Below are 25047 nucleotides of genomic sequence, written 5' to 3'. Positions count from 1 at the left end.
GCAGATATGCGTTTGGCAGCGTATGCGTCCTTTTGACGGTGCGCCGACCAGCGCCAAACGCAACCTGTTGCAATTTGGTGCGCTCGGCGCACCGTCAAAAGGACGCATGCACCGCCAAACACATACCTGCGCACAGCCTGCGTCCCCAGTGCTAAAGATAGGGGATGCAGGACGCATGCAGCGTCATGCGCACATAGGCGGAGCTACCAGAGGAGGCGCGGCAGATGGCGGGGCTTAGCGGCGGCCGTGTGCGTCCCCAGTGCTAAAGCGTCATGCGCCCGTAGGTGGAGCTACCGAAGGAGGTGCGGCAGAGAGCGGGGGGCTTAGCGGCCTGCAACGTTAATGTGAAACCACCCTAACAGATCACCATACAGTATCATGTTATCAGCAGGACATCTACAGTTTACACCCCATAGTCCTCCATATAATATAATCTGCCCCAAAGTCCTCCATATAGTATAATACACTCCTTATAGCTCTCCATATATTAAAATACACTGTTCAGTCCTCCATATAGTATACTACAGTCCTCATAGCCCTCCATATATTAAAATACACTGCTCAGTCCTCCGTATAATACACTCCATATAGTATAATGCACCGCCATAGTCACCCATGTAGTACAAATCACTTCCCATAGCATAATGCACCCCATAGTTCTTCATATAATGTATTCCCCATAGTCCTCGATACAGCATAATGCAGCCCACATATAGTATAATGCAGCCACCCCACAGAGTATAATGCAGCCCAGCCATACAATATAATGTAACCCCCATAGAATATAATGCAGCCACTCCACAGAATATAATGTAACTCCCCATAGTATATAATGCAGTCCCACCCCCCATATAGTATAATGCAGCCCCTCCATAGAATATATGGCAACCCCCTCATGGGATATAATGAAGCCCCTTATATAGTATAATGTAGCCCCTCCATAGAATACAATGTAGCCCTCCTCATATAATAACTATAATACAGCGTCCCCCATAGAATATAATACAGCCCACCTCCCCATAGAATATAATGTAGCCCTTCATATTATTTAACACAGCCTCCCCCTATAGAATATAGTGTAAAATGTACCCTACATGGTATATAACACACCGCATAGTATACAGCCCAGCCCACCATGGTATACAGCCCACCATGGTATACAGGCTGTATACCATGCTGGGCTGTATAATACAGCCCAGCATTGTATAATATAGCCCGCCCAGCATGGTATAATACAGCCCAGCATGGTATAATACAGCCCAGCATGGAATAATACAGCCCAGTATGGTATAATACAGCCCAGCATGGTATAATACAGCCCAGCATGATATATAGCACCCCAGAATGGAATAATGCAGCCCAGTATGGTATAATACAGCCCAGCATGGTACTGTATATAGCCCCCCCCAGAATGGTGTAATACAGGCCAGCATGGTATATAGCCCCCCCCAGAATGGTATAATACAGCCCAGCGTGGTATATAGCCCCCCAGAATGGTATAATACAGCCCAGCATGGTATATAGCCCCCAGCACGGTATAATACAGCCCAGCATTGTATATAGCCCCCCCAGCCTGGTATAATACAGCCCAGCATGGTATATAGCCCCCCAGCATGGTATAATACAGCCCAGCATGGTATATAGCCCCCCCAGCATGGCATAATACAGCCCAGCATGATATATAGCACCCCAGAATGGAATAATGCAGCCCAGTATGGTATAATACAGCCCAGCATGGTACTGTATATAGCCCCCCCCAGAATGGTGTAATACAGGCCAGCATGGTATATAGCCCCCCCCAGAATGGTATAATACAGCCCAGCGTGGTATATAGCCCCCCAGAATGGTATAATACAGCCCAGCATGGTATATAGCCCCCAGCACGGTATAATACAGCCCAGCATTGTATATAGCCCCCCCCAGCCTGGTATAATACAGCCCAGCATGGTATATAGCCCCCCCAGCATGGTATAATACAGCCCAGCATGGTATATAGCCCCCCCAGCATGGTATAATACAGCCCAGCATGGTATATAGCCCCCCAGCATGGTATAATACAGCCCAGCATGGTATATGGTCCTCCCAGCATGGTATATAGCCCCCCAGCATGGTATATAGCCCCCCCAGCATGGTATAATACAGCCGAGCATGGTATACATATAGTCCCCCCAGCATGGTATAATACAGCCCAGCATGGTATATGGCCCTCCCAGCATGGTATATAGCCCCCCAGCATGGTATATAGCGCCCCCCAGCATGGTATATAGTCCCCCCAAAGTGGCCCCACAGTCTAGTACTCGCACTGATTTAAAAAAAAAAACAAAACAAAACAACACTCCTCACCTTCTCCTCATGCCCGCGCTGCTGGCTGCTCCTGTCTCCTCCTGCACACAGTGAGAGCGCGATGACGTCATTGCGCCCCCGCTGTGTCAGAGGAAGAGCGGGGAATTATGGGAGAGGGAGCGTCAGCTGACGCTCTCTCCCCCATCACTGCCTCCTTCAGTGCGGCGGCGGGAGTCGGCGCTGGGGGCAGGCGGGCCCTCCTGCCTCACAGGGGCCCCATAGTGGCTGTGTGATGTGCCGCTGGCTGGGGGCCCCTGGAGGAGCGGGGGCCCTAGGCAGCTGCCTGGTCTGCCTGCCCATAACGCCGGCCCTGGGCGGTGGAGCAGGGAGAGGTAAGTATTTCAACCTTGCAAGTGCTATGATCCTGAGCAAGCAGGGGGGGCCCACTCGTTGGCGACGGCACTGGCACAGGGCCCCTCATAGTACGGCGGTGTGTCTGACGGCAGGTGGGCCGAATCTGTACTTTCATCTGCAGCTTCCTCTTTCTCAGCGTGTAAGGTGGAAAATTATATGACAAGGGTAACCTGAGTTTCATCAGGGTCAGATTCAGGCTGTGTAGAGTGCGAGGGGAATGTAGTGGTCTGGCTCAATGTACCAGCAGAATCATTGAGCAGTGGCTGGGCATCAGTGCACTTGTGGCGCCCACAGGAGTATGGTCGCCACACTGGCATTACCTTCCTCCTAGGGAGTGTGATGTCATGCTTGGGAGCAACGAACGAAGGATCTCTCTAGCAGGTTAACTGATTGGGCGGCATGATTCCCACGACTCACGACCCTCCAAACAGCGTCCATGAAGGCAAAATTGTAGTTTGACGTGGGCAGTATGGTTGCAAAGCTGAACCTTAAAGGAATGTCCAGAAGGGCACCACCAGGAGTGGAGCCTGCGGCGTAATTGGACTCAACACGGGCAACCTCAACCATCCAGCAACCGAAAAGATGCACGCATTGCAAGCTTAATTTCGTTAACGAACGAGACTCCGTCCTGCCGACGCGGTCCGCGTCCAGCTTACTAGAGGGACACGCGAGGCTCTGGCACGCGAGATTGGGCAATAACTGGTGTGTCAAGGCCTTACATGTCCGTGGCTGCATGCGCGCTACACCGAAAGGGCCACGTGTGTCGCTTACAGGTGCAGATAAGCCGCTGAACACCGTTAGTGATGGGGATCTGGGATTACAATTATTACCCGCGAACGATGATTTCCCAGTAAGTGCAGGTCAACCGCTGTTCCGGAATTAGGCCTAACCGTCATTCCTGAAAAAGGGAAAAACTTATGTGTGCAAACCACAGGTGCTGTAGCTTGCATAACAGCTCGCCAGCCGTTCTCAGGCACAGTATGGATTACACGTGATTGCACAAAGGTGAGAAAGGGTACCGTATCACCGGATAACATGTATGGATAGCATAGTTTACACATTAAAAATATATGTCTATACATCAGGAGGCAGGCTCAGACGGTGTCAGGCCCAGTATGGATTTGACAGCCCAGACTACACAGCGGAGGAGCAGGGAGAGGTAAAGATTGCAAATGCTGGGGCCCTGGCCAAGCACGGGTGGCCCACTCGTGGGCGTCGGTACTGGCACTGGGCCCCTCATAGTACGGCGGTGTGTCTGACGGTGGGTGTGCACCACCACCGTCAGAGACACTTGATTGCACTATGAGGGACCCTGTGCCAGTGCCCGCGCCCAAGAGTCGGCCTACCCACCTGTCAAGGGCAACGGCACTCGCACGGTTGCGTGCGCTAGCTGGTGAACCCGACCATGAGGGGGGGGGCAGCCCAGTTAGGGAGGTTTATACAATGGCATATGTTGATGTTGGACATTCAGCTGATGTAAAAGGCGAAATTGGTCAAGTCCCAGGAAGCGGAGGACCAAAGCAAGCCATGTTTCTGTCAACCTATGTGTCATCAGGGGAAGGTGGGACAAAATCCTTGGAAACCCATGCGTGGTTCATTTTAATGAAGGTTAGATCATCCACATTTTGGGTTGACAGACGGGTCCTTTTTTCTGTCAGGATTGATCCAGCTGCACTGAAGACTCTTTCCGATAGCACACTTGCAGCTGGGCAAGCGAGCTCCTGTAAGGCATATTGGGCCAATTCAGGCCAGGTGTCCAGTTTAGTGGCCCAATAGTCAAAGGGGAATGACCTGTGTGGGAGAACATCGATATGGGAGGAAAAGTAGTTTGTAACCATAGTTGACAACTGCTGTCTCCTGTCACTTTCCATTGATGCAGTATTACCAGTTGTGTGAGCGGTACTTGAAAAATCAGTCCACAACATTGTCATGAAACCCCTGTCTCCAACGCCACTTCTGCTGTGTGCACCACGAACAACTCTGCCAAGCTGCCCCCGGCCCGTACGGCTCGTGTGAGAACCATCACCGCTGCTGTGTGCTGGGAATGCCTCAAGCAACCGATTTACCAGAGTTGCTTGTTTATTAGCCAATATTAGGTCAAGGTTCTCCTGTGGCATGATGTTTTGTAATTTGCCTTTATAGCGTGGATCCAGAATGCTGGCCAACCAGTAGTCGTCATCGTTCATCATTTTGGCAATGCGGGGGTCCCTTTTTAGGATCTGCAAGGCATAATCTGACATGTGGGCCAATGTTCCCGGTGTCAATGATGCACTGCGAGTGCTGGTTGGAGGAGCACTTTGTGGCAAATCCACATCCCTCCAGTCACGCACAAACCCTGTACCAGACCTTGCCACGCCAACATTTTCACTTGCCCCACGAGATGCATCCTCCTCCCCAAAGTAATCATCCCCATAATCATCCTCCTCCTCCTCGTCCAGGAGAGGTCCCTGAGCGGACAATGGCTGAATGTCATCAAGGATTCCCTCCTCGTCAACATTGGCTGCAGACGCCTGCTCCTTAATGTGCGTCAAAGTTTGCATGAGCAGACCCATAAGTGGGATGCTCATGCTTATGATGGCGTCGTCCGAGCTTACCAGCCGTGTGCATTCCTCAAAACACTGGAGGACTTTACAGAGGTCTTTCAGCTTCGACCACTGCACACCTGTCAACTCCATGTCTGCTCTCAAAGTGCCTGGCCGTGTATCCTCCCACAAATGCATTATGGCCTGCCTCTGCTCGCACAGCCGCTCAACCATGTGCAGGGTGGAGTTCCACCTTGTTGCAATGTCGATAATGAGGCGGTGGTTGGGAAGGTGGAGCAATCGCTGCAGCTTCTGCATACGAGTGGAGTGTACAGGCGACCGGCGGATGTGCGCGCACAGTCTTCGCACCTTCTGGAGCAGGGCTGTTAACTCCGGATAATTTTTGAGGAAGCACTGCACCACCAGGATCAAGGTGTGAGCCAAGCAAGGTATGTGGCTGAGTTTTGAAAGGGCTATGGCTGCCACAAAATTACGGCCGTTATCACTAACTACCTTGCCTGCCTCAAGATGTACACTGCCCAGCCATGACTCAGTTTGTCGCTGAAAGTACTCGGCCAGCACCTCGGCGGTGTGTCTGTCGCCCAAACACATCATCTGCAACACAGCCTGCTGACGCTTTCCACTAGCTGCTCGATAGGGGGACACCTCGTGTGCAACAGTGGCAGCTGCAGATGGAGTGCTCGTACGACTGCGCTCTGTGGACGAGCTTTCGCTTCTGGAGGAGGAGGAGGAGGAGGAGGGTCGAGCGCCTACAGCCAACTGTTTCCTATACCGTGGGCTAGGCAGCACTGTCCCACCACCGCTGTCCCCTGTGGACCCTGCATCCACCACATTAACCCAGTGCGCAGTGATGGACACGTAACGGCCCTGGCCATGCCGACTGGACCATGCATCAGTTGTGAGGTGCACCTCTCCACTCACTGACTGCTTGAGTGCATGGACAATGCGGTCTTTCACATGATGGTGGAGGGCTGGGATGGCTTTGCGAGAGAAGAAGTGGCGACTGGGTAGGTCATAGCGTGGTACTGCATAGGCCATGAGTTCGCGGAAAGCTGCGCTTCCCACCAACCGATAGGGCATCATCTCAAACGAGATTAGTTTGGCAATGTGGGCGTTCAAACCCAGTGTACGTGGATGAGAGACTGAGTACTTTCTTGACCTACTTATAGTGTCTGGGAGGGTGAGCTGGACTTGAGAGCTGCATATGGTGGAAGGAGCGGTGGACAGGGCGGACTGAGAGAGGGTTGATGATGGTGATGGAGTTGGTGTTATTTCTGATGGCCTAGATTCAGTATTTCGTTGATATAACAGTGGGATTCCCTGACTGCTGTGGCCTTGCAACGACACCTCAACATTTGCTGCTGTGCTGACCGGTGGGCTTACAGTGGGGGAAACAATGTAGCATTGCTGACTACCTTCTTTGTGATCAGTTGCACATGTGGTACTTGAGGTTTGGTGTTGTGTCCACGCTTGCAAGTGCATGGTGGTTAAATGTCTAAGCATGCAACTGGTATTCAAATTTTTCAGATTTTTCCCTCGGCTAAAGGTCTTTGCGCACTTCTTACAGATAACCTTGGCCTGATCATGAGGATTTTGTTCAAAAAAGTGCCACACTGCACTCTTCCTACTTTGGCAGACATTTTGCGGCCTAGCACGCTGTGATATTTTGACCCTCTGGACAAGCTGTCCAGCAACTCTTTTGATTTTTGGAACCTGTCTTTGGAGTGCTCCGTGCCTGACAGATAACAGCTGTTGCGATGTCGATGTCTGCTGTGGATGCTCCTCATCTGAGCTATTGTAAGCAGCACCCTCTTCCCCCAATGGATGCCAATCTGGGTCAACAACTGGGTCATCCATCACCTCTTCTTCAATGTCATGTGCACCTTCCTCTGTGTCCCCGTTCATGGTGGTATAGTGTGCGGGAAGGGGCACCTGAGTCTCATCAGGGTCAGAATCAGGCTCTTTACACTGCAAGGACAATGTAGTGCTCTGAGTGAATGTACCAGCAGAATCATCCATCAGTGGCTGTGCATCAGTGCACTCCATGTCAGATTCATCTTGGCCTGGGTAATTCACCATTTCACTTGATAATCCAGGCATGGTATGTGAAAACAGCTCCATGGAGTAATCAGTAGTATGGCCTGCGTCATCCTTCAATCTTGGTTGGGGTGAAGGACACAAGGAAAGGTGTGGTTCATGAACATGAGCCTCCAATGACGACTCAGTGCTTTTACTTTTTACAACTTCAGAAGAGGAGGCGATAGAGCTGGAGGCTGAGTCAGCAATGTAAGCCAAAACTTTTTCCTGCAGCTCTGGCTTTAAAAGCGATTTGCCAACTCCTAGAAAAGTAAGCCTTCGAGGCCTTGTGGAGCCAGACGATGACGCAGGCTCAACACCTCCTGCATTCGGTCCTATTTTGCTTTTGCCACTACCATCAGATCCACCACCAACACCATCATTACCAGCTGCCAACCCCCGCCCAATTCCACGGCCTCTTCCACCAGCCTTCCTCATTTTTGGTAGAAATGTAGACAAAATCCATCAAACTATATAGTAACGTAAAACAAGGTACAAGGTGTCTATAGGACAGGGGAGATTTTGAATTTCTGCACACACTTGTGGACACTGGACACTTATGGATTGTGTGAGGCCCACTGAATATCAGAGCGCTATGTCACAGGCTCGATGGCACAGGTGTGAAAAAAGTTACTACAGGATCACAGAGATTTTGAATTTCTGCACACACTTGTGGACACTGGACACTTATGGATTGTGTGAGGCCCACCGAATATCAGAGCGCTATGTCACAGGCTCGATGGCACAGGTGTGACAAAAGTGACTACAGGATCACGGAGATTTTGAATTTCTGCACACACTTGTGGACACTGGACACTTATAGATTGTGTGAGGCCCACTGTATATCAGAGCGCTATGTCACAGGCTCGATGGCACAGGTGTGAAAAAAGTGACTACAGGATCACGGAGATTTTGAATTTCTGCACACACTTGTGGACACTGGACACTTATGGATTGTGTGAGGCCCACCGAATATCAGAGCGCTATGTCACAGGCTCGATGGCACAGGTGTGAAAAAAGTGACTACAGGATCACAGAGATTTTGATTTTCTGCACACACTTGTGGACACTGGACACTTATGGATTGTGTGAGGCCCACTGAATATCAGAGCGCTATGTCACAGGCTCGATGGCCCAGGTGTGAAAAAAGTGACTACAGGATCACGGAGATTTTGAATTTCTGCACACACTTGTGGACACTGGACACTTATGGATTGTGTGAGGCCCACTGAATATCAGAGCGCTGTCACAGGCAGAAATTGGCTAGTGTATCACAAACTACAAGGTGTATATAGAATTGGGCAGAATAGGAATCTCCCTAGAGTGTAGTTCTGTAAGAACGGAACATGTCCTCGACTTATTCTCACAGAGTGACACACAGATAGCTTCACTGTGGCTGTGATAACAGCCGTTACACGGTACTGAGAGGAGCGTGCACGTACACGGCTGTCCGGTGTACGTAAAATTGTCAAGCTCCGTGTTTTTTAAGTATACGGACTGACACACGCTGTCTCTCTATAGTTTTGAATGGGATCAAACAGCAAATAGATTTAACTGTTTGAAAGCTAGACAAAACTACAAGGTGCAGGTCTGTAAGAACGGAACATGTCCTCGACTTATTCTCACAGAGTGACACACAGATAGCTTCACTGTGGCTGTGATAACAGCCGTTACACGGTACTGTGTGAGGAGTGTGCACCGCTGTATGGTGTGAAAAATGCACGCTCAGTACCTCAGCAGGACAAAAAAAAAATTGGGATTGCTTTTAAAAAAGCAGTTTGCAGAGCAGTGGGTAAACAGCAATGCAGCCGTCAGGAAGCCTTAGAAGGCAGCCTAACAACCAACACCGCTGATCCACCAAAATATAGCCTCCCCTTGCACTGCACACACAGTGACTGGTGTGTTATACAGGCAAAATCGCTAGCAGCAGAATCAGTTTTTGGTGTCTTCTTCCCTGCCTAATGCTCTCCCTACACAATCAGCAGCAGCAGCAGCAGCTCTCCCTAGTCTGAGATCAGCATGAGTAACATGGCGGTCGGCGCCCCCGCCCTTTTATACCCCCTGTGATGCCCCACAAAGCAAGCCAATCACTTGCATGCCCTTCTCCAAGATGGTGGTGACCCCTGCCTATGTCATCACGTTGCCCACAGTGTCCGTGGATCCTGATTGGCAGAAAAAGAGCGCAAAATAAGCTTTTGAAACGCGACTTTGGCGCGTAAGTCGCCGACCTCGTGGCCGACCTCATCCTAGGGTCGGGTTTCGTTTCATGAAACCCGACTTTGCCAAAAGTCGGGGACTTTTGAAATTTTTCGACCCGTTTCGCTCAACTCTAGAATCGGCATTAGCAATACTGCAGGAGATGTTCATTACACGTGACAGGAGAAATAACTACTTCATGATGAGGACAACATCTTCATCTTCTACTACGGCTCTAGAAACATATTTGTCCAGAGTCCGTCACCGACTCCATCACCACCGGCCGTCTATATGAAGGTTTCCCGTCTTCCCCGCACTGTAATCTTCTATCACATTAGATCTCATGTCTGATTCACGCACAGAAGTTTGAGGCTTTTATAAAAGCTTGTTTGTAAGAATATCAAGAAAGGAATTAGTTGATGCCAATGTCTCCATGGACAGTGTTTCTTTATCTCAGAATATGCTTTTTTTAGTAGAATAGGGAGCAACAGGTCTTTCACTTCACCCAACAGAGCAGATGGACACCCTACAAGGAGTGTTCACATTTAAAGAAATGAGGGCCTTCCACCACAGAAGTGGCATCAATGTCACCATATTAGAAATAGTCTAATAGGGATGACAGGTCTTTCACTACACCCAATACAGCAGATGGACACCCAACTTGTAGTGTTCACGTTTCAAAAATTTTTTGGCAGACACCACCATAGTGGCATCAATGTCACCACAGTAGAAATAGTATAATAGGGACCGGCAGGTCTTCCACTACACCCAATACAGCAGATGGACACCCAACTTGTAGTGTTCACATTTAAAAAAAATGAGGGCCTTACACCACCGAAGTCGAATAACTTTAACGAGAATAGAAATAGTATAATTGAGACCGACACAACGTCCACTACAGCTAACACAGAAGATATAGACCAACCATGACCGTTCACATTCCCACAAATTTGTGTTAACATCAGCAGCAGCCACAGAAGCGACATTAAAGATATCACAGCATGCAGTTACGTGACATTATTATTATTATTATTATTTATTGTTATAGCGCCATTTATTCCATGGCGCTTTACATGTGAGGAGGGGTATACATAAAAACAAGTACAATAATCTTAAACAATACAAGTCATAACTGGTACAGGAGGAGAGAGGACCCTGCCCGCGAGGGCTCACAATCTTCAAGGGATGGGTGATAATACAGTAGGCGAGGGTAGAGCTGGTCGTGCAGCGGTTTGGTCGATCGGTGGTTACTGCAGGTTATAGGCTTGTCGGAAGAGGTGGGTCTTCAGGCTCTTTTCGAAGGTTTCGATGGTAGGTGAGAGTCTGATATGTTGTGGTAGAGAGTTCCAGAGTAGGGGTGATGCGCGAGAGAAATCTTGTATGCGATTGTGGGAAGAGGAGATAAGAGGGGAGTAAAGAAGGAGATCTTGTGAGGATCGGAGGTTGCGTGCAGGAAAGTACCGGGAGACGAGGTCACAGATGTATGGAGGAGACAGGTTGTGGATTGCTTTGTATGTCATGGTTAGGGTTTTGTAATGGAGTCTCTGGGCAATTGGGAGCCAGTGAAGGGATTGACAGAGGGGAGAAGCTGGGGAATAGCGGGGGGACAGGTGGATTAGTCGGGCAGCAGAGTTTAGAATAGATTGGAGGGGTGCGAGAGTGTTTGAGGGGAGGCCACAGAGCATGAGGTTGCAGTAGTCAAGGCGAGAGATGATGAGGGCATGGACTAGGGTTTTTGCAGATTCTTGGGTGAGGAATGAACGGATGCGTGAAATATTTTTGAGTTGAAGTCGGCAGGAAGTGGAAAGGGTTTGGATATGTGGTTTGAAGGAGAGATTAGCGTCAAGGATTACTCCGAGGCAGCGAGCTTGTGGGACTGGGGAGAGTGGGCAGTCATTTACTGTAATTGATAGGTTCGTAGGGGGGGTCACGTGAGATGGGGGAAAGATGATGAATTCTGTTTTGTCCATGTTGAGTTTCAGATATCTAGTGGAGAAGAAGGATGAAATAGTGGACAGACATTGAGGGATTCTGGTTAGTAGGGAGGTGATATCTGGTCCAGAGATGTAGATCTGTGTGTCATCAGCATAAAGATGATACTGAAAGCCATGAGATTCTATGAGCTGTCCCAGGCCAAAGGTGTAAATAGAGAACAGCAGGGGCCCAAGGACTGAACCTTGTGGGACTCCGACAGATAGGGGGCGAGGTGAGGAGGTGGTGTGTGAGTGGGAGACGCTGAATGTCCGGTCTGTTAGGTATGATGAGATCCAGGAGAGGGCCAAGTCTGTGATGCCGAGGGATGAGAGGGTCTGTAATAATAGGGAATGGTCCACTGTGTCAAAGGCAGCCGACAGGTCCAGGAGGAGGAGGACAGAGTAGTGTCGCTTGCTCTTGGCAGTTAAGAGGTCATTGGTGACCTTAGTAAGGGCAGTTTCAGTGGAGTGGTGTGACCGGAAGCCAGATTGTAAGCGGTCGAAGAGGGAGCAAGAAGAGAGATGGGAGGACAGTTCAAGGTAGACGTGTTGTTCCAGTAGCTTGGAGGCGTATGGGAGAAGTGATATAGGGCGATAGCTAGATACAGAGGATGGGTCAAGACATTAATGCATCACACTAAAAAATGCAATATCACATAGTCTGTACAGTCTGTGATTGGGTGCAAAAGTTCTTGGAGATCCATGACTTGTTCATCTTAATGAAAGTTAGGCAGTCAACACTTTCAAGGGACAGCCATATGTGCTTATCGGTCAGGACATCACCAGCAATGATCATCTGGCAAAATTTGGTTTTATAACATTGGTCTAATAAAATGGCAACACAGTAATCAGCATTATTCCGAATCATTTCTGAATGGGAATCATGTTGCAGCAAGAAGTCACTCTTATGACGGTCTCTACCATGAGGTCCGAGCCCATTCTGTGTTGGTGGCTGCATAACAATTAGGCTCATTTCCTCCGTCCCCTCGAACAACAGAGGGGAGGATTATCCTCTTCATCTGACAGTTGCTCACCCATCACCTCTTCCTCCTCCATTTGTTCCTTGGATCTTGTACCTTTGATAACAGTTTGTCTGTTATCATCACCAGCCCCCCTCAACCGCAATAATCCACCCTCCCTTGGACCCGCCTGTGTGATAACAGTCTTGAACTTCGAGACAATGTTATCCCTTCCGCAGCTTCCTCTGCTTTCTCCTCTTCTTCTGGGACCACCATCTCCTCCCACAGCCTATTCAAAGTCTGCTCCAGCATATATATGACTGGAATAGTGATGCTGATGACGGCTGTCAGCACTAACCATCTCAGTAGCCATTTCAAAACTGTGCAGAAGGGTGCAGAGGTCCTTAATCTGTGCCCAGACTGTAAATGTGATATGCGCCACCTCTGTACTGCGTTGGCCCAGGCTATACAACATGACGCACTGCGCCAGGGCTCGCTGCTGCTTCCACAGTCGTTGCCACATGTGCAGAGTGGAATTCCACTGTGTCGGCACATCGCACATCAATGTGAATAGAATAAAACTTGGCACTCAACTTTAAAGGAATCCGTGAAAAGAGCTTCACTGCAGTCCAAATAACATATATAAGCGTTTCGCTCACAAACAGACGTTCATCAGTGTACTAAAGTACAGAAAAAAAGAACCAAATATACATACATCATATTTTATATACAAATAAAAATAAGAAAACAATAAGAAAAAACATAACACATATCCTATCATCAGAGATAGTGTATTTCATGACAGGTAGAGAATGTGAAATGGGGAACAGGGAAAACAAAGTAAAAATAAGGAGAAGGACAAGAACACCTACCCGACTGCTTAAATAGAATGAAAGCTGTGTAGACAACACTATGTAGAAGGAAGGCTGTAACCATAAGAGTTATGATTAGTGCGTAACTCTGTAATGTATCATGAAGTATATAGTTCACACTAACCAGTCGTACCTGTGAGGTACTATAATGTTTATAATGTTTTTTCTTATAATGTATTATGTTTGCTGGATCGTCACTTTGGGTACTATGGTACCTAATGGCCTGAATGAAAAACTATCCTTTGTCTGTTTCTTGTAATAGGGTACCCTTGTACTCCCCTCTTTCCTTCGTTTTATGGTGTGCTGTTTTTAACTTTTTTCTTTTTGCATTTATTGTAGTAATTACTAATGGGTGACGTGATCTATCCAGATGTGTGATTGACATCAGTGATGAGCATCAGTTCCTGTGTTATGGACTCTGCACATTTCCACGTAGATGACCTATTGGATTGAACCAACCTTGGGACCAATTGGATCTGCAGTCACTATTATTATTAGGTTTGAGAATCATTAAGGACTGATATTGTATGAAATGTACAATATTCAAGCTTTGTCCCTTTTCCAATATGTATATTGCAAATGGATGATCCTCTTATTGCTTACTGTCAATACCAGTTTATGATATTAGTTTGTTGCTTTGGTTTTCTGTTATTTTTCCTCTTTTTTTCCTTTTCTCATATGTGCAATATAACGGGTCACATGTTCCCATAACAAGAGGGAATTATGATTTTTTACACGGCCATACATTAAGATCTTTTGCCCATTCCCTTGCCAGTTTCAGACATGGCCGCCGCGGGTGTGCGCATGCGCGGGGAGCTCCGTCGTCTCTCGTCGCCGAAGGCCTCCTAGAAATGGTGGTATGGTCATTGGAGGGCTGGAAGTGATGCGATGATTGCGGAAGTCCCGCCACCCATGCGCCGCTTCACCGCGGCTAATATCACACACCTGGATAATGGGCTACTTATACCCGTCGGCATGCCTGTCCACACTGCCCCCCCGAGGAAGCCATGTTGGCGAAACGTGCGTCGGGGCACGTTCCTGGAACCGGTATACTCGCCCAGATGGGTAAGCACTAGCGGCACTTTAATCTGCACTGTCTCTATCACTTTATTAGATGACCTGATCAATCTGACTTACGCTATCTGATTTTGGCTGACATCTTTTTTTACAAACCTTTTCTGGGGATTCCTGCTTTATTGGAGCCACACCATTTACAATCCCTCTACAGCCCTGTCACCCCTCAAAAATCTCTATCTTTGGTATCTACTGCATTTCATTTGATAAGAAACTTGAATAGACATATATGAGGGTATTGGCTGTTTTGTGGAAATGGCACACTTATTAAATGAGGCTCGCCTTGCAGTTTACTTATCATAATACTATCCCCTGGACAGTCTTTTTCAGGATTTATGATGTGCATTATTCAGTGTCCATTTTGAGTGGTTTCGGGTGTCATTTTTTGTCTCCTCTTACCAATCATTTCATCTGTAATTACTGTGATTATTGTGTTTTTATATGATTATCAATAAAAGATATATTTTATATTATGCTCTTTTGGATTTTGGATTATGTTGGGCTGGAAGCTCTGAAATTGTGTTGACATTGATGCCACTTTGGTGGTGTCTGCCAATACTTTTTCAAAATGAGAACACTCCTTGTAGGGTGTCCATCTGCTCTATTGGGTGTAGTGAAAGACCTGTTGGTCCCTATTCTACTATTTCTACAGTGGTGAAATTGATGCCACTATGGTGGTGTCTGCCAATAATTTTTGGAAACGTGAACACTCCTTGTAGGGTGTCCATCTGCTGAATTGGGTGTAGTGAAAGGTCTGTCAGTCCCTAATCTACTATTTCTACTATGGAGAAATTGATGCCACTTTGGTGGTGTCTGCCAATAATATTGGAAATGTGTAGACTCCTGGTTGGGTCTCCTTCATGCATGTTGACTGTAGCAGTAGGTCTCTGAGACCATCAGGCCTCCACTTCCTTGGACTCAACTACCCTTGTTACAATCCTTAAATTTTTCTGACATTGGTCATCTACAAGACAGATATTTTTGCCACCTGAGCGTGGCTCAGCATGAAAGCAGGTAGAGGTGTTGCATGTGGTATCATGGCTCCCATCAAATGGGGCCTACACCAATCCCTCCCCCACCTCGTCTTATTGTGACGGTCATTGGAAAGCTGTGAATGCCGTCCCAGCCCCCGATATCTGATGCCTGGCTCATTGCTGCAGTTTGTACTGTGGGTGAATTGAGGCCACTTTCCTGCTGTCTGTCCCTCATTTGATGTGCTTTGGCAGCATTTGGGGCCGTTCTAAGGTGCTGTGCATGTGTTTATTTTTGCCTCCCATTGACCCTAATGGAGCTCGGTTATGTTTGGCGAATATTCGCCGAATTAATTGGTGAATATTGCAAATATTGAAATATTCGCTCATCTCTAGTCGTGACACTAGGTCTAACCAAAACTGTCTGATGGCCAAGAAAGGGCCCCTGTACTATGAGAACAATCCGCTTCCTCCCTTCCTGTCTTCCATAGTTGGGTCGTATGTATCTATTACAGGAAACAGAAGTAAAATGCAATGATTCTTATAAAGTGGCAACAAAAAACCCAAAAGAGTCTCAGTGCTGAAGGGGATAATGTCCCCCGCACTCAGTAATGGGGAATCTCCAGCACCTACCTCCACCCGCAGGGCCGCACTCCACATATTTGGCTGCTCTGTGCGCACAGGACCTGTGATGAGGTCACAGGAGGGGAGGAGTCAGGGGTCACATGATCAGGGGCCTCAGTGAATGATAGTGCAGACACTACATGGAGACTTCTCCCTTGGCCTCTTTCAGATTTCAGTGTGTCCAGTAGGTGTGGTGACAGTTTTCACACGTAGACCCATTCAAGTGCACATGTGAGTGTGTTTCTACAGACCATGTGTCCATGGGCAAAATATGCTGACATGTCCATTTTTTAACAGCAGCAAGGACCTCAAAACATTCCGCACACTTATGACACACAGAGATGTCATCCGTGCGACCCGTATCGGCGCCTGAGAAGCAGCAGTACATTTAGCGCTGTTCCCCACACTGGATTCTGAAGACCGTATCGTTCTATGGCTCCACGTCATCTCCTCTTCCTCTTGCTGTCGGGGTACCTCAGGGCTCAGTCCTTGGCCCCCTTCTCTTCTTTCTCTACACGGCCCCAGTTGGACAGACCATCAGCAGATTTGGCTTTCAGTACCATCTTTATGCTGATGACACACAACTATATACGTCTTCCCCCAACCTTACCCCCGCAGTACTACAGAATGCCAGTGACTGTCTGTCCGCAGTCTCCAACATCATGTCCGCCCTCTGTCTGAAACTCAACCTTTCTAAAACTGAACTTTTTCTGCTCCAGCTGTCTACTAACCTCCCTAAATCTGACATTTCCCTCTCCGTGAGTGGCACCATAATTACACCCCGGCAGCAGGCGCGCTGTCTGTGTGTCATGTTTGACACCAAGCTCTCTTTCCCATCACATATACTATCTCTTGCCCGCTCTTGCTGCTTACACCTAAAGAACATCTCTAGGATCCACTCCTTTCTCACCATGGAAACAAAAACATTCGTTGTCGCCCTGATCCACTCCCGCCTAGACTACTGCAACGCTCTATTAATTGGCCTCCCTCTCACTCAACTTTCCCCTCTCCAGTCCATCCTTAATGCAGCAGCCAAGGTTGCCTTTCTGACTAATTGGTACTTGGACGAGTCCAAACTGTGCGAGACATTGCACTGGCTGCCCATTCATTATAGGATCCAATTCATACTGCTTGTTCTCTTCTGCAAAGCTCTCCATAATGTGGCACCCCCCTTGTCTCCTCCCTCATTTCTGTTTACCCGCGTAAGCGCTGCAAGTGACTTTCGACTAACATCTGCACTAATCCTTACCTCTCACTCCCGTCTCCAAGACTTCTCCCGCGTTGCGCCATTCTTCTGGAAAGGACAATCCACAACTTACGGCGCTTCAAAGTGGCCTACCACATTCCCTAAACAAAGTTCTATTATGTGTGCGTGTGTGTGTATGTAACCCATTCACTATCTATCCTTTATCAAAGTCCACTGCACCCAACAATATAGAAACTAGCTGGTGACTACCTCATGCAGCCTTTATCCATCCCCATTCCCTCAAGATGGCTGGACTGTTGTGAATTCTCTTTCTGGGCTCCCTCTGGTGGTTACTGTAGGTAGTGGAGCTGGTCCGATTGACAGAGGTGTTGTGAGTTCTCTTTCTGGGCTTCCTCTGGTGGTTACTGGAGGTAGTAGAGCTGGTCAGATTGACAGAGGCCTGCCACCTGATAATGATGAGGACGATTGGAGATCTGGGGTTATAGACTGGAGTATTTAAGACAGCAGATTTCCTTCCATCCCTGCTTGTGATTTCCTTAATGAGTCTTCTGAGGTCTGATGTCTCCTGCTCTGTTCCTGCATGGTTCAGCTAAGTGGTTCATTTGCTAATCTTTTGCATTTGATCTGGTTTTGTCTATCTCTGCTTTGTGCGGGTCAGCTTGCTCCTGCTGGGGCTGTGCTGGATCACCGCCCATATGTTACTGCTTGTGTCAGTTTGTTCTGTCCCCTGTTATATAGGACTCATTTTGTTTTGCTTCCAGTATATACCGGAGTGCTGATATAGTGGGGGCGAAGTCGTGTGACTTCAGTGTTTTTTGTGCATCAGACGTGTTGGATTTTTCAGGGTTTTTTGCGTGATTGCAGACAGTGTCTTTTCTTTCCTGTCCTGTCTAGTCAGTTTGGGCCCCATCATTTGCTCAGTCTATTTCTCTGCCTGCATTTGTGTTTCATCTTGTCTCACCAACAATATATGTTTGGGGGCTATCTATTCCTTTGGGGCCTGCTCCGGGGCCGTTTAGATTTCACCTTTCTTGCTTTAGGCTTAGTTAGTCCTCCGGCTGTGCCGAGGCATCTAGGGCATTGTAGGTACGCTCCACGGCTACTGCTAGTTATGTGGATAGGATCAGGGCTCCGCAATCCACCTAGTTACCAACCTCTCTGGTTTTCTGGTGGCTTAGCTTGGTCCTGCTATCCTCCTCGGTGACCCATTCATAACAGAATCACCAGCCTTACTGTAGACTCTAGGGTACTCTAAAGAAGGAAAGAATTGGAAAAAAAAAAGTGTCAGAATTTTTTTTTCGTATATTTTTTCCTCTTTTTTTCTGGGGCTGTAGGAGGATATTTTTTGTCTAAATGGAGACTAAGCAATTGTCTGATCGTGTTGAGCAGCTCGCTGCAGAAGTGCGGGGAATTTCTGCCTATCTCGCTCAATCGTCTGCTGTTGAACCAAAAATTCCTACTCCTGATGTGTTTTCTGGGGATTGGTCTAAATTTTTGAATTTTAAGAATAATTGTAAACTATTTTTTGCTTTGAAACCTAACTCATCGGGGAGCTCTGTGCAGCAGGTTAAGATTGTCATCTCCCTGCTGCGCGGCGATCCCCAGGATTGGGCCTTTTCTTTGACACCCGGAGATCCTATTGTGGCTAATTTGGGCGCATTTTTTTCAAGCCCTGGGGTTGTTGTATGATGAACCTAATGCTACTGATCAAGCTGAAAAAACCTTATTGGCATTGAACCAGTGTCAGGATTCTGCAGAGTTATATTGTAAAAAATTCTGAAAGTGGGCGGTCCTTACTAAATGGAATGACGATGCCTTAGCAGCTCTCTTTCGGAAGGGTTTGGCAGAAACCATAAAAGATGTTATGGTGGGATTTCCTGTCCCCTCTGGTCTGGACGACTCTATGTCATTGGCCATTCAAATTGATCGGCGTTTACGTGAACGTAAAACAACACAAGAGGCATTGCCGCCTTTCGAACGAATTTCTGAACCCATGCAATGCGATAGGGTTTTGTCTAGGGCGCAAGGTCAGAAGGCGTAATAAGTTGTTTTTTCTGTGGGGACACCTCTCATACTATTTCTGTCTGCCCTAAATGAGGTTTTCCTTGGTTGCAAACCCATAATCCTGTTTTGGATTGGAAATCTGTCTGTGGTGAGTTGGGGTTGTCAATGTGTTCTTAGTGACACCCCTGTTTTCTCCACCTCTCCCCAGTCTCAGGATATTCCTGACTATTTGGCTGATTTTTCTGATGTATTTAGTGAGTAAGTCTGCGTCTTTGCCTCCTCATAGGAGTTATAACTGTGCAATTGAGTTAATGCCCGGGTGTAAATTTCCCAAGGGTCGGCTTTTCAACTGATCGGTACCCGAACATGATGCTATGCGATCTTATATCAAGGAGTCATTGGAGAAGGGTCATATTAGACCATCCTCTTCACCTTTAGGTGCTGGGGTTTTTTTTGTGGCCAAGAAAGTTGGCTTATTAAGGCCATGTATTGACTATCGTTCCCTTAACAAAATCACTGTTAAATATCAGTACCCGTTACCCCTGATTTCTGATGTATTTTCCAGAGTTAAAAGTGCCTGTTGGTTTACCAAACTTGACCTCAGGGGGGCGTATAATCTTATTCGCATCAAGCACGGGGATGAATGGAAGACGGCGATTAATATCGCGGAGGGACATTTTGAGTACCTGGTGATGCCTTTTGGGCTCACTAATGCCCCTTCTGTCTTCCAATGTTTTATGAACGATATTTTCCGGGACTTTGTGGATAAGTTTTTGATCATTTATCTGGATGATATTTTGATCTTTTCCAGGGATTGGGATTCTCATGTGGAACATGTCCGGACTGTGTTCCGGATTTTGAGGAAAAATACTATGTTAAGGGATCGAAGTGTCTCTTTTGTGACCAGAGGATTTCATTTTTGGGATTCATTTTGTCCCCGTGTACAATTGAAATGGACCCGGCCAAGGTACAGGCCATTTATGATTGGGTTCAGCCCACTTCTTTGAATGCTCTTCAGAAGCTTTTGGGTTTTGCTAATTTCTACCATAAATTTATAAGTAATTTTTCTGGTATCGTTAAACCACTGACTGATTTGACCAAAAAGGGCGCTGATGTGGTGAATTGGTCTCGGCAGTTCAGGAGCTTAAGCGGAGATTCACTTCTGCTCCGGTTCTACGGCAACCTGATGTCTCACTCCCATTTCAGGTGGAGGTAGATGCTTCTGAGATTGGTGCAGGAGCCGTTTTGTCTCAAAGAGATCCGGTGACTTCTAAGATGAATCCCTGTGCCTTCTTTTCTCGAAAATTTTCCCCATCGGAATGTAACTATGACATGGGGAATCGGGAACTGTTGGTCATGAAATGGGCATTTGAAGAGTGGAGACATTGGTCGGAGGGAGCTAGACATCAAGTTGTGGTCCTCACCGACCATAAGAATTTGATTTATCTTGAATCAGCCAAATGCTTGAAACCTAGACAGGCTAGGTGGGCCTTGTTTTTCACGCGTTTTAATTTTGTGGTCTCCTTTCTTCCGGGCACTAAGAATGTTAAGGTGGATGACCTTTCTAGGAGTTTATTTGCGGATTCTCTTGATGTGACTGAGCCTACTACCATTCTAAATGAGGGTCTAGCTCTTTCCGCCATCTCACCCGATTTGAGATGTGCCCTGGAGGAATTTCAGGAGGACAAACCTGAACGTTGCCATATTGGAAAATTGTATGTCCCTGACCAGTGGAGGAAAAGAGTAATGTCTGAAATTCATTGCTCCGCGTTGGCTGGTCATCCAGGTATTTTTGGTACCAGAGATTTGGTGAGTCGGTCTTTTTGGTAGCCTGCCTTTTCTCGTGATGTCAGGAATTTTGTAGTCCTGTGGGACTTGTTCTCGGTCCAAGCCCTGTTCTAGTGGGTTTGTTGATGCTTCTGCCGGTGCCCAGGAGGCCATGGACCCATATCTCAATGGATTTTATTTCTGATCTTCCTGTCTCTCAGAGAATGACTGTTATCTGGGTGATATGTGATAGATTTTCTAAGATGGTCCATCTTGTACCACTCCCAAAGTTGCCATCTTCTTCTGAGTTTGTGCCCTTGTTTTTACAACAGGTGGTTCGTTTGCATGGGATTCCTGAGAACATTGTGTCAGACAGAGTCCAGTTTGTTTCCAGGTTTTGGAGAGCTTTTTGTTCCAAACTGGGAATTCAGTTATCTTTCTACTCTGCATTTCAACCTCAGACCAATGGGCAGACTGAGAGAACAAACCAGACTTTGGAATCCTATTTGAGATGTTTCATATCTGCTGATCAAGATGACTGGGTCTCATTTTTGCCCTTGGCCGAATTCGCGCTAAATAGGGCTAGTTCTGCCACTTTGATGTCGCCTTTTTTCTGTAACTTTGGGTTTCTTCCTCAATTTTCTTCAGGGCAGGTGGAATCTTTGGCCTGCCCAAGTGTGGATTCTGTGGTAGAGAGAATGCAGCAGATTTGGGACCAAGCAGTGGATAAGTTGTCCCACTCTCAGGAAAAGGCCCAACGGTTTTCCAACAGGCATAGGACCATTGGTCCCCAGTTTAAAGTGGGTGATATGGTTTGGTTGTCTTCAAAAAATATTCCTATGAAGGTTGCGCCTCCAAAATTCAAGCCAAGATTCATTGGACCTTATACGATTTTGGAAATCCTTAACCCCGTTTCTTTCCGTATGGGCCTTACAGTTACGTTTAAGATTCATAACGTTTTTCATAAATCTGTGTTGAAGAGATTTGTGGAGCCAGTAGTTCCCATGGCGGCACCTCCTGACCCTGTATTGGTTAAAGGTAATTTGGAGTATGAGGTAGAGAAGATATTGGATTCTCATTTGGCTAGACGGAGACTCCAGTACTTGGTCAAGTGGAAGGGTTAAGGCCAGGAGCATAATTCTTGGGTCTCTGCTTCTGACATTCATGCCGAGAGATTGGTTCGTGCTTTTCACCGGGTCCATCCTGACCGGCCTGGTGGCATGGATGAGGGTTCGGTGACCCCTCCTCAAGGGGGAGGGTACTGTTGTGAATTCTCTTTCTGGGCTCCCTCTGGTGGTATGTCCTTAAATCAGAGAACTATGTAACACAAAATACTTAATAAATAACATTTCCCACATGTCTACTTTACATCAGCAAAATTTTGGAAACATTATTTATTTTGTTAGGAAGTTAGAAGCATTAAAAGTTGACCAGAGATTTCTCATTTTATCAAAAACATTTACAAAACCATTTTTAGGGACCAAATCACATTTAATTTGAAGTGACTTTGCGGGGTCTACATGACAGAAAATAACCAAAAGTGACACCAGTCTATAAAATTACTTTGGGCATTGAATGCTGTTTTCTACAGAACGCACACACGGCTCCACTCTGTACACCTCGTACACATGCGGCTCCATTACATACACCTCGTACACATGCAGTTCCGCTCCGTACACATCGTACACACGCGGTTCCGCTCCGTATACCTCGTACACGCACAGCTCTGCTCCATACACCTCGTACACACACGACTCCACAACATACACACACGACTCCGCTCCATACACCTCATACACGCGTGGCTCCGCTCCGTACACCTCATACATACGGCTCCGTTCCGTACACCCCATACACAGGCGGCTCCGCTTCGCACACCTCGTACACACGCGGCTCCGCTCCATACACCTCGTACACACAAGGTTCCGCTCCGTACACCTCGTACACACAAGGCTCCGCTCCGTACACCTCGTACACACGCGGTTCCACTCCATACACACACGGCTCCGCTCCGTACACCTCATACACACGCGGCTCCGCTCCGTACACACGCGGCTAAGCTCCATACACCTCGTGTGGGATTTTTTACGTTTGAGGCTATGTGCACACGTTGCAGATTCTGCTGCCGATCCGCAGCATCTCTGGCTCTGCGGGTCCGCAGCAGTTTCTGCTGCGTTGTACTGTACTGTACAGTACCATTCTTTGCAATGGTAAAACCAAAAATGCTGTGGACATGCTGCGGATTTTTCCACGTGGATTCGCTGCGGGTTACAATCTGCAGCATGTCAATTCTTTGTGCAGAATCCGCTACGGTTTCACACCTTCTCCTTTGTGAGGTGTGAAACCGCAGGGCTAAATCGCAGGCTAATCCGCAGGTCTTTTGACCTGCAGATTTTTCAAAATCCGCAGCACTTCAAACTACATGTGCATATAGCCTAAAGGGTTTGTCTACTACCTGGACTACCCCTTCTCATTCCTTATGTTAGGAGTGGTGGAACGCACTAAATAAAATTATAAATAAAGTGCGTTCACCGTGCGGTAGATGGTAAGACCGCTGCTAGGAGGTGGCAGAAGATATCTGGCGGTAGAGTGCACAGGGTTCAGACTTCACCCAGGTGCACTGAGCAAGCTCTGTTGCACTCACAGAGCTGCAAGGATAAGCACATGAACAGATAATGCTGGAGCAAGCTGTTTCACTCACAGAGCTGCAAGCATTCACAAGCTCTGTTGCACACACAAAGCTGCAAGCATACACAAACTCTGTTACACTCACAGAGCAGCAAGCATATACACATGTGCAATAACGCTGAGTCTGTTTAAATGTCACAGATCAGCGACACAGACGCGGTATCTGGTCACAGGAGTGGCCCTAGCTGACGGCACCAACTCAGTCTGGAAAATAGGGCGTTGCACGTGTGAACGCACCTAGTGCTGCAACTGCAGCGCAGCGATAACTAAGCCGCTGAAGAAACGCCGCTGTCAAGCAGGCACAAGCTGACAATAAGCTGCTGAGCGCTGGAGCAAAAGGCGCGCTGGCGCTAGTACTGGCTCTATCTCAATCTCTCACACATTCGTAATAACCAAGGAATGAGGGGGTTTCAAATGAGTCAGTCACCAGTCCATGCATCCATCAACAAACATACAGCAGCAAGTAAGACTATACTAGCGCATGGCGGAATAGCCATGCGCGCTTTTTATAGCATACGGGACCTGCCGGAAATCTCCAGAGCTCCAATAGGAGCCAATAGGATTCAGAGCAGGACCTGAGCACCTGACTCCCGAACTCCAATAGGAGCTCGTCCTGTGAGCATGCTCAGAAGCTGTCACAAAGGACTTAGCCTCTGGAGATAAATGTGAGGACCTGGGTTTCTGCATATGTATGGCAGAACTCAGATTCCTAACATTACCCCCCCTCCTAAGGCCCCCCCCCCCCCGAGCCTTCCGACCCACAAGCCTGTGCCCCACAGTGGCGTAGGTCTTAGACTCGTCCGAAGGCGAGGCTGGTGTCCTGGTAGGTGGCATGATTACCCGGGACACGTGGAAGGCATCGGTGGAGGCAAGATCACCAGGTCTCAGAAGGGACACCTGGGAGATGGCAGGAGCGGGAGTGACAGTGGGACGCCGCTGTGTGTCGACGGTCGTCGCCACACTCTGCCTAGGAAGGCTATGCCGAGCACATGAGGTGCATGCCTGAATGTACCTCTTAACGTCCCGAGCCCTGTGTGGCCACCAATACGCACCAGCCAACAGCTTCGTGGTTTACATATATCCACGATGATTGTGCGCATTGGACGCGTGTGCCCACGTGAGAATCTTAGGCCGGAGATGAGGAGGGACAAAGGTCTCGTCGTCCGGCACGGAATCCGAGCATTGCGGGGCGCTGTCTTCCTGGGAAGCAGCGTGTAAACGGTGACAACCGCAAACGGACTCCTGAGCCGAAGGTGTATTAAATGTGGCACGAGACACCTCCATGGGCTCTGGGGATAGAACCTCTGGTTCAGGCAATTCCAGAGACAGAAAAAATACGGGAGCCGGAGTACCTCTCCGTTTGGAGTGGGCACGCTCCAAACTGCGCTCAGAAAAA

The 25047-nt window shown here is 47.9% G+C and overlaps 2 protein-coding genes across 2 annotated transcripts in view; one reads left to right on the top strand and one right to left on the bottom strand.

Moving 5' to 3' along the window:
- The window catches only part of LOC141094169 (uncharacterized), a 347923-nt gene that overhangs the window by 137993 nt on the left and 184883 nt on the right, over positions 1–25047 (top strand). The window lies entirely within an intron of this gene.
- LOC141094186 (uncharacterized) overlaps positions 1–25047 on the bottom strand; it is an 82180-nt gene that overhangs the window by 15476 nt on the left and 41657 nt on the right. Inside the window, exon 8 of the mRNA XM_073579944.1 lies at positions 16933–16938. Within this exon, the coding sequence (XP_073436045.1) occupies positions 16933–16938 (6 nt within the window). The remainder of the gene's footprint in view (positions 1–16932; positions 16939–25047) is intronic.

This window comes from Dendrobates tinctorius, unplaced genomic scaffold (genome assembly GCF_039654945.1).
Source record: "Dendrobates tinctorius isolate UK_male_01 unplaced genomic scaffold, ASM3965494v1 ptg000063l, whole genome shotgun sequence".
Taxonomy (NCBI): Eukaryota; Metazoa; Chordata; class Amphibia; order Anura; family Dendrobatidae; genus Dendrobates; species Dendrobates tinctorius.
This window is presented reverse-complemented; position numbering and strand designations above follow the sequence as displayed.